The sequence below is a fragment of the Chenopodium quinoa genome, unplaced genomic scaffold (genome assembly GCF_001683475.1).
Source record: "Chenopodium quinoa cultivar QQ74 unplaced genomic scaffold, ASM168347v1, whole genome shotgun sequence".
In the NCBI taxonomy this organism is placed as follows: Eukaryota; Viridiplantae; Streptophyta; class Magnoliopsida; order Caryophyllales; family Amaranthaceae; genus Chenopodium; species Chenopodium quinoa.
Genome location: NW_018743800.1, coordinates 38,541 through 48,771, shown reverse-complemented (window position 1 = coordinate 48,771; position 10,231 = coordinate 38,541). Strand labels below are relative to the sequence as shown.

General features: G+C 37.6%; 1 protein-coding gene and 1 pseudogene across 1 annotated transcript; one reads left to right on the top strand and one right to left on the bottom strand.

The window, feature by feature from the left end:
- Positions 1 to 222: 222 nt before the first annotated feature.
- On the bottom strand, positions 223 to 6,516 carry LOC110685295 (annotated as a pseudogene).
- Positions 6,517 to 6,762: 246 nt separating this feature from the next.
- On the top strand, positions 6,763 to 9,541 carry LOC110685294 (protein MAINTENANCE OF MERISTEMS-like). The gene is made up of 3 exons (XM_021861782.1): positions 6,763 to 6,866; positions 7,789 to 9,418; positions 9,515 to 9,541. Exons 1-3 carry the CDS (start codon positions 6,763 to 6,765, stop codon positions 9,539 to 9,541), a joined length of 1,761 nt encoding a protein of 586 aa, XP_021717474.1.
- The last annotated feature ends 690 nt before the right edge of the window (positions 9,542 to 10,231 follow it).

Genomic DNA, 10,231 nt, shown 5'->3' with positions numbered 1-10,231 from the left:
TGTAGAATTGTGGACACAAGTATTATTTAATTTTTAATACTAATTTTTTGGGCCGAACCGTTCATGAGCTTACAAGTCAAATATGCTAGATTTTGAGTTCAAATCATTTAACATTTGAACTAGCTATGTTTTTGAGATCGAACTCGACTTCACAATTCAATCCTGAATTGTTAGCTAATGGCTCATGCCCATCACTAGAATACTAGATACATCACATGCATACATCAATTACACATGCATGTCACAGCTAGTTCTGAAAATTATAGACTAGTAATGATCATTCATAGTATCTTCCAACATAAGAGGTTTGTTAGATTTGTTCAAGTGTTCAACCACGGAACTCATCCATGAACTTCTTGTGGAAATCCGATATACGCTTTACAATGGCCGGGATCTTAGTCTCCTGGAGCAGAATTGTGCACCTGATGTGCCAAGTGCCTGGAACCTTTGAAACACAGCACAATACATACAAGGTCAGCCATAAACCAAAAAAATGGAGAAAAGAAAAGGGGGGAAAAAAAGGCCGCCTTTTAAAGAAAACATCCAAGTTATGATTTTGTCCTGTTAGATAAAAGGTTTCCAGATGAAAAGAACAAAACTCGTAAACCTCGCCTTATAACTAACCTGCCCAAAACCAGTTCCTGGAATGACGGCAATCCCAGTCTCTTTTAGTAAGCGAAAAGCATAGAATGCATCAGGGGCAATGTGCTCTGATTCAGCTGCTTTTATCGCCTTCTGGGGAAGATGAATGCGAGGGAATAAGTACATGGCTCCCTCTACTTTGTTGCATGTCACGCCTTCTAAGCTATTGAATGCATCCTCTAGAGTCTATCAATTCACGAAATATAGTTACCAAAAATACAACGATAATTTTAATGTATGAAATGAATTTACCAGTGCACGCCTAGCCAAGGATGAAAGGATTCCCTTTTTCTCAGCAGAATACACTTCATAAGATTCATCTCCAACCTAGACCACAGTACATATAAAAAAAAATAGATTTTGAAGAAAACAAGATGTCCCTTCCATAGCTCAAAAACAAATTGGCATCATCAAGCATGGCTAGCAGCCTAGCATGACAAGCAAGAAGTTATTGACTTCAACTACTAAATAAAGTTACAAAATAGGTCTATTACTATCATACATCGTTGGAAATTGGCATCACAATGCCACCATAAGCTGGTATCTGAGCTACATTATTAGGTCATTCTCAGGCCTTCTCAAAATAAAAGGAAAAAAAGACGAAGAATGAGTGTCCTCAATAATCAATCACCAAGGGGATGCCATGCAGGTTTCAAAAGGGGCAGTATTATACTATTATATACCGATAATACCAGCCCTTGTGTGTTTGCCAACTAGAAAGATTAAGCACCATTTCAACTCATTTTCCTTGTACTACAAAAAGTGTTCCACTGGTTGATTTCTTGGTTACAAAAGCCATGCACATTTTAGAATTTGGCCAGATGTAATGAAAACTCTCGAACTACATTGAGAGTAGTGCAAGGAAAATGCTATTCAAACTGCCGCGACAGTGTATGTTATGGTCCAATTTGTGTGTTGACACATGACTGTGTGTGGAAATTGTGCAACCCTAATGCAACGTGTAGCAAGCTTAAGCTATGTTGTAGTACAAAGAATAGAACTCAAGTTTCAGGGGCTTGGGAACGCTTAGCTGGACAAGCGAGGCAGAAAGATGAGAATGAGCATTTTGAGAGCATCAATAATGTAGGGTGAAGGGGAAATAAACAAAAGGACAATATCAAAATTAATTACGGGCTGAGGAAAGAATCTTTGATTCTCATTTTTCAACCATTGCTCCCAATAGAGGATTAGAGGGATATATTGGAAATAGAATATATCCCCAATGAACACTAAAACAGTAGTAACATCATGTTGTAATCTAAAGCCTAGAAAACCTAAAGAAAAGTACAAGCAAGCATGAAAATAAAGAAAGCAAACGCAAAAGGGGGATGGATTCTAACACTATGACTTGCTCAAAATAATATTCGACAGTTGATTAAGGGTCATTTAAACAAGTTTGTAATAGAGTTGCAGCTAATTTTCCAAAGAAAACAAGTGTAAATAATAGCAATAGGCTTGATGAGTCAAAGTAGGCATTGGGGAGGCCTTCGTAGAAGGTAAGCCTTACCCTAGGGATGGTTGCATGATGTACGCAGATAGATTTTCCATATTATTCAATACAAGTATATGTCTTTCTTAATGATTATATAAAAATAATATGTATCGCTTAGGGTAACGAAAGAACAAGACTAAATATTGATGGAAAGAATTACCTTTGGTGGGCTCATGACAAGGCTGGTGAGAATCTGACCAGTTATATTCGAATTACATGAATTGATAGAAGCAACTTTATAGATTTGTTCAGCTATGTCGGCACTAAATCCTGTAACTTCCATGTATCCACCTCTTTTCTCACATTCTCCATAATATCCTAGAGCCACAATAGAAAGAAAGGCCAAAGCTTATTTAATATAATAAGCTTTATTAATCTTTGGTTTTATTTAAATGTAACCCAGCAGGCACAGGAGCAAGGTACCTTCAGAAACTGCCTGAAATGAAACCAAGGGGATATCCTTCTCCTGATAGCCCATAGAACGTGCAATTTTTCTTAAACGATTGAAACTTCTTGTCGGGAACATACACATTTTCCTGGTAAACCTGTTTTGGACATCATAGCACCAAAAGTGATTAGTAATTTAACTCAAATTAATGAGATTCATCTAATCTATTAGAGCACAAAAATCATGCAGAACTTGTGAAAAGATTAAGAAATATTTCTCTTATTTTCATTACATAAATCTTTATATATACAAAATTTTAATGGATAAATTGGGCTAACCTCGTCTGCCAGAAGCACAATGCCTTCTTTCTTGCATAACTCAACAATTTGCTGCTGATTTTCCTCAGAAAGAACCTGAAGGACAACAGCCAATTTCAGACAATGTCACTAAACTCAAACAAGTAAGGAGACAACCAAAGTTCATATTCCAATAGAAGAACACATAATACTATATCCTCAATACTTCACAAAAGAGTTAAAAAATCAACAGATTCAACTCACCTGTCCAGTTGGGTTGCCAGGGTTTATCACAACCAAGGCTCGAACTGTTACCCCCTTTGACCTGGCCGCTTCTAATTGACTCTTTATCTCTGAAATCTCCAAACCCCATCCGGTTGCTTCATCAAGGCAGTAAGGAACCTGTCAATGGCAAAGAAGACTTCTTCCCATCAAATAAATTCAGACATTACATCAGCTTTAAAGTTGCTTATGGGGGATATAACTGCTTTCAGATTAGTATCATAAACACCCACATACAAACAGGGAAAAAATTGGAAATGTCATAGAGTTGCTAAAAAATTTCAACATAAAATGCAAACATACCAGAGTTCCACCATGGAGAGCTATTGACGCAGAGTACAAAGGATAATGCGGAATAGGGCAAAGGATTCCATCTAGCTCGGACCTCAGAAGTAACTGCATCATAATATGCACCTATACATAATGACAGAACATAAATCCACCATTTGGATCTAAATATAAACTGGAGTTATGGACTTACAGGAAAAATCTAGTCTATGACTTAATAAAAGCACCTAACCCCAGGGCTTGCACCATCAGTCAATAGATATCATTGGCATTGGATGGGAAAACCGTCACGTTCTTCAATTCCATAAGCAATTGTTTCACGTAGTCCCTTAATACCCTATCAAATCACCAAGCCAAACAAAACTCGTTACAGAATGGTGAACATATTCAATTCATAAGAACACTATTATAGAACAAAAGAAATCACTTGGTCCATTTGATGGAAGAGGGTATTATATTCATCCGTCTATTTACATCGAACAAGGGAAACAACTACAGTCTTCTCCCTCAAATATTCTTCCCTTCTACTTTAACAACATATCATTACCTGAGTGTGACTATATCCACCAGTTGTTCTTCCAGTATCTGATCCAGGATCTGCCTAGCTCTCTCGATTGAATCAGCACTGCATATAATAAAAAAACAAAGGTGTAAATACTACAGCGACTACAGGCGTACAGCCCCTTACTAGATTGATTTGCCTTGCTTTTATTGATCAAATAATACAAAAACGTATAAAGAGAGGGGAAAAAAAAGTGCTCCTTGTTTATTAAAATCAGCAACCAACTATACAAAATACTCCGTAGAGACATAATAACAAATTCCTGGCTTTATGTTAAAAAAAGTCACACATGTTTTGGTTTTTTAATATAACTTGATATAAGCTAAGGAATGAATATAAAAGCATATGGACAAACCAAATCAAGTCAGAAAGAATACCTGAAGAGTTTCTGTGCTTCACTTCTATCCAAAAAGCTTGGAAGACCACACAGTGCAAGAACCTGATACACATGGAGAAATAATAGATCTACGAAGTATAAGGTATGATAGATTTATAGTATAACTGATAGTGACACTCCTTACTTTGGTGACTAACCTCTCGGAAAAATGTGATTGGCTGCTGCCCGAGAGATTGAGGATTTCCCATATTACAGACAACTATCTGCACAGGCAATAAGAAGCTCATGCTGCAAGCTTGAGACAAGACACGAAGTACTGCAATCCGCTAACTAGTCTTAAATTACAAAAGAAAAGTGGTATTCAAGTTTTGACCATAAAGGTGAGATAGTTTCATGATATTTGTTGATATTATTGCAATGCAGGACACATCTAGAAGACTATAACACAAGTGGCATTGAAGGGATTAGAGGTGAACAATCAATTGCATATGCACTATAACATAGCTAAATGAACTCCCTTAACAAAACGACAGCAACTCAGTTACTCTCGGCATCAGCAAATTAACAACATTAGCTTATGTGAAATTCCTTTAGAGGGATCGGAGAAGCAAGGAAACTAGATTATACCTCATCAAAGGGGAGAGAACCAGGATTCTGCTTCAATTGTTCTTGCAACCTCTGCAAGAAGCAATACAATAACACAATCAGAGAAGCAACAACGTTGTAACAGACACATCTACCATAAAAGAAATGGTCTTGCTCATTTCAAATTATCATACTCCCTCCTATTCTAAATAAGTGTAGCTCTAAATTATTGAGCATAGATTAAGGAAGTAGGTTAAAGCCATCTTACATGTCCTCTTTGTTTAGATTTAATAAAATACTATGTATCATACAAAATAATATTGTAATGTATAGAGTCTTTTGGGAATAGGTTTTGATCTAATGAGATGGACATTGTAAGAAAGCTTGTCAACATATTGCATTATAACAGTAAAGTTAGAAATTATTTTAAAATATAAAACTTTTTTTTTCCTAAATCAAACCCCAATTAATGCAACCTACATTATATTTTCTTTGGTTCACTATAGATAACTTAGTTGATTTAGGCATGTTTATCAATGCATTACTCTAACCCATACGAAAAAATAATACAAGGTTCAAGGTTGATACATTGAGATAAACTTTATAAGATCAATGCATTACTCTAACCCATACGGTTATATTGTTTTCCTCATAAATCAACAAAGATAGTCAAAGTAAATTATGTGGATAGCGTTAAAAGTCAAATGGACCATCTTGTTAAAGATGGAGGAAAGAGCTTTTACTCCTTACATACAACCACTCTAATTTATAGTTGTGTCCACATTATACATTAAAATCAAGTACAAATTGCTAAATATTCTCAGGTATACCGAGGCTATTTTTATGTTCATCTGAAATCATCATACTCATCAGTCATCACCTAACTTTAGGTCTACTCGAGGACAAAATAGACATCTAATAACAAGACATTGAAAGCTACATATAAGAAAAACAGTAGTACAGTACTGAATTATCTTGTCAAGACTAACAATACTCAAGTTTTTTTTTTAAATAAAATTTTATAAAAAAATAAATAAATAAATAAATAAATAAAACCTTACCATAGCATGTGTAACAATGGCTCCACGAACAGCAAATTCACATTTCAAGACCTAGGGGAAAAATTAACATAATTTAGAAGCATATCAGATTAAAATGCATTTACAAAAACAGCATAAATAAATAATAACCCATCAATCAATTATAAATTCAGACAAAGATTAAGAAAATAATGAAACCCAAAATGGGGAGATAAAAGATTAAACCTTTGGATTAATGGTTTGAAGAGTAACTTGAGGAAATAACCCAGAAGAAGATTCCAATGAAGAAGAAGAAAAACTTCTTGCGATAAATTGCAAATACTTTAGAATTTTTAGCAACGAATCTCCTCATTATTGTCGCAAATTAATGTTGCAGAAATGTGACCCTTGAATGTTTTGTTAAAGTAGAGTAAGCGGGTGTTGGAGTATTTGTTTGTTGGAGCAAATTCAGTGGGGCCACAAACCCCCAAGTACCAGGTGCTGAGTGAGCTTTGCGATGATTGTTGAAGTTTTTTTTTGACAGATGATTGTTGTCTTGTTGAAGTTGATGTTTTAGTCCCGTCCAAATAAAGTTGATACCACTCTTGTTAAACATCGCTCCCATTTTTAAAGGGTAACGCTCGCATTTTGACTTGAAGTTCCAATTTTACCTCTAACAATAAAATACGGTTTTTTTTTCACTTTTCCATTCATTTGGGTTTGTAGATCAATCCTAAGCTCCAACTCTCCAGCTCATTCTTACCTCATTCACTATCTCTCTAACTCTCTAAAAAAAACTTGAAACTCTAAGTCTGAAATTTTTTTGTTAATAAAAAAAAAAAAACAACAATCATCAAAAACACAAAAAAAGATGGGTGATTCGAGGCGAATAAGGCTAACATTCGGAGGAAGGAGTTTGGGCAGCGGTGGAGGTAGCGGCGGAGGCGGGGCGGTGGCGGATTCGACGGCGAGCAGGTAAATTTTTTTTAAAAAAAAAAAAACGGAACCTCCAGCTTCCGCCCAAAATTTCCGGAAGTTCCTAGGAGGTTCCGCCTGAAAAATCCGGAACCTCCTTGGAACTTCCGAAAATTCTGGGCGGATCTTACTTCCGCCTAAAATTTCCGGAAGTTCCTAGGAGGATCCGGAAACTCCAGGCGAATCCTCCCATGTAGATCCGGAATTTTTGGGCGGAACTTCAGGTTTTTATTTTATTTTTTTCCGTGAATAATATGCTTTTTTAATTTTTTATTGTTAATTTAATTATTATTTTTTTTTGTTATTTTTGTTGTTATTTTGAAGTGTTATCTTTTTTTTTGAAGCATATTTTGTAGTGTTATTAATTTTTAAAATATGATTAGTATTATTATTATTATTGTTGATATTAGGGTTTTTATTATTATTGTTATTATGGTTAATGTTGTTGTTAAATTTATTTTTTGTTGTTTGTTGTTATAATAATATTATTATTATTGTTATTAGTAGTACTATTATTATTATTTTTAATTATGATTAGTATTATTGTTGTTGATATTAGTGTTATTATTATGGTTATTGTTGTTGTTGTTGTTGTTGTTAATTTTATTTGTTGTTGTTGTTATTATTGTTATTATGGTTATTGTTGTTGTTGTTAACTTTATTTTTTGTTGTTGCTGTTATTATTATTGTTATTATGGTTATTGTTGTTGTTGTTGTTGTTAATTTTAAATTTTTTTGTTGTTGTTATTATGATTATGATTGTTGGTGTTGTTGTTTTGATTATTGTTGTTATTATTATTATTATTATTATTATTATTATTATTATTATTATTACTAAAATCGGATTTTGTACTTATTTTATGTAGATCGAGGGTTCTGGTGCTCGACATGCAATATCACGACGTCTGAATTCGTTTGTTAGGAGACAATCATCTTGTTCAGCACCGCTTCAGCCCGAGCAGCAATACGGGTCTACTAGTGGTTGGTCGGGAGACCCACAGTCTGGTAGTAGTCGGCCCTTGTACTCTGCAAGTGGAGCACCCATATCTGACGAGGAAGACAAATGCTCGGCTAGTCATGCTGATGGCCGTGATAAAGAACCGGACCCTCGGGATTACCATACGGTATATAGGGGTCAGTTTGGGAGATTTGTTGGTAGTGGATCGAGTCAGCCTACTACCAGCTCTGCAGAGGCATGGTTAGTGCAGGAACCGATGCAGGGTGGTCCTGAGGATGGGACTATTATCCCTAGTTTTGGTGGTCACGTGGCACGATATATCTGGATCGAGCAGGAGCGTAGTGTTTTGCGCTGTTTGAGTAGGACAAAGTTATGTTCTAACTTGTTTACTTGGCGAGGTCGTCAATCTGTGGAGGACCTCGGGGCGATTGATGCTAGTTGGTTGTCTCACTTGCCCGCCCTGATGTTTAAAAGACTTGATTGGCCGCTGATTTCTGCTTTTGTTGAGAGATGGCAGCCAGATACGAACACCTTTCATATGCCATTTGGGGAGATTACGATCTTGCTGCACGACGTGTACAACATACTTGGGTTACGTGTCGAAGGCAATATGGTCACCACTACTCCTAGCACGGACGTGTTACGGGACGCGTGCTCGATCACCATGGATATGACTCCAGATGATTTGTCTGAGATTTGCGGCACAAAGACAATTTGGCAGGGTAGTGGGGTGTTGACTGATAAGATTTTTGAGTCGACATTGGCGGTTGACCGGGAGTTTAGTGATCAGCTTAATGGATACTTGTGGTTAGTGCTTGGAGGTACACTGTTTGTAGACAAGAGTGGTAACCGTACGCATCCTTCCTTCCTCCACGAGCTATGTTATATGGATGTCCCTATTAACGAGTATGCTTGGGGAACAGCTGTACTGGCTTACTTGTATCGACAACTAGGCACGACATCACGGAAAGGTGCTGATTCGATTGCTGGTTGTCTCACGCTTCTGCAAGCATGGATTTACGAGTACTTTCCGTGCTTTCGGCCACAGCAGGGTACCTTGACCCGGGACCTTCAAATGCCTCGTGCGTCTGCTTGGGATGTTGGAGCGGGACGTCCTAGCAAGAACCTGGAGCGCCTGTTATCTTTTCGTACTAGAATTGATGCACTTACTGACCGTGAGGTGAACTGGCTACCGTACGGAGCTGATCCTGCATTACGAGTGCCCCCACTTTATTCATTAGCTGCATCCAGTATCGTAACATCATTGAGCCGTACATTCCTGATAGAGTGGTGCGACAGCTTGGTTTCGTGCAAGGCGTTCCCCGCAAGAATCAGGCCAGAGAAGGCCAAGAGGCCGACTAACTTGAAAATGTATCGGGTAGACTTCCCGACCGAGATGACAGATGTGATGTGGAAGAGGTTTGTCCCTAGGGTATCTCAGAGTGTAGTTTTAGGTGCCCTCACCAGGCTTAGTGCTACAGCTCCTTCGGTTGCGCCTGGTTACATGCAGTGGCTGTACAGGTTTTCTCACCCGCGGGTATCTCCAGGTGCAGGAGTTACAAGCAACCTACCTGAGCGAACTAACACTGATTATGTAAGTATTTATGCTTATTATAATATTAACAATGACTTCTATAAACTGGACACTTATTTATTTTTATATTTAATGTTTTGTTGCATATCATGTTAGATTAAAAGCAAGTACATTTCAAATTAATTTCATAATTCTAATTTTCTTACAAGTGTTCAAAGTTAGTGAATGTACATTACAAACTACCTAACTAATGCATCCCACATGTCCCTTCTAAATTCATATTGTTGATCCCATCCATTAACACTATCCTCGTGGTGTTCAGTCCACCAATCGGCGATCGGCGGGAGAGGTGAATCAGGTACAAGGTCAAGACGGATGAAATGTGATCCACCAACTGTAGCAATCACAAACTCTCGACTCGGTGTCCGAACCCCGTTGCGTGCCCTCAGCGGTAAGACTATGATGCATGGGTAGTAGCAAGTTGGTACTACGCCTACCCCGAGACAAATCACCCTTGCGTTGAACCACGTAGCAATAGGAAATAAATCTTGAATTGCAACCATCCAATGCCGCTCCCCGACAGCCCCACCATCCCATCGAATACGCTCTACGTTCATCCAAAGTCGTCCAAGCCCGTAAATCCGTTCGTACAAATCAGGATGACCGGCGATCTCGTTCGCTATTGTTTCCCGAGCGTCAAACCACAGCGCCTGATCGCCAAAGAAGAAGTCGGCGACACAACGAAAGCCACAGTTCCCATCACCAATGACATCCTTTCAAGACAAAATGTACGACAACATTGGCCCTGAAAGCAAGTTCAAATACCTGCATTGACTAATGTCACTCGGATCTACAACACAAAATTAAAAGATA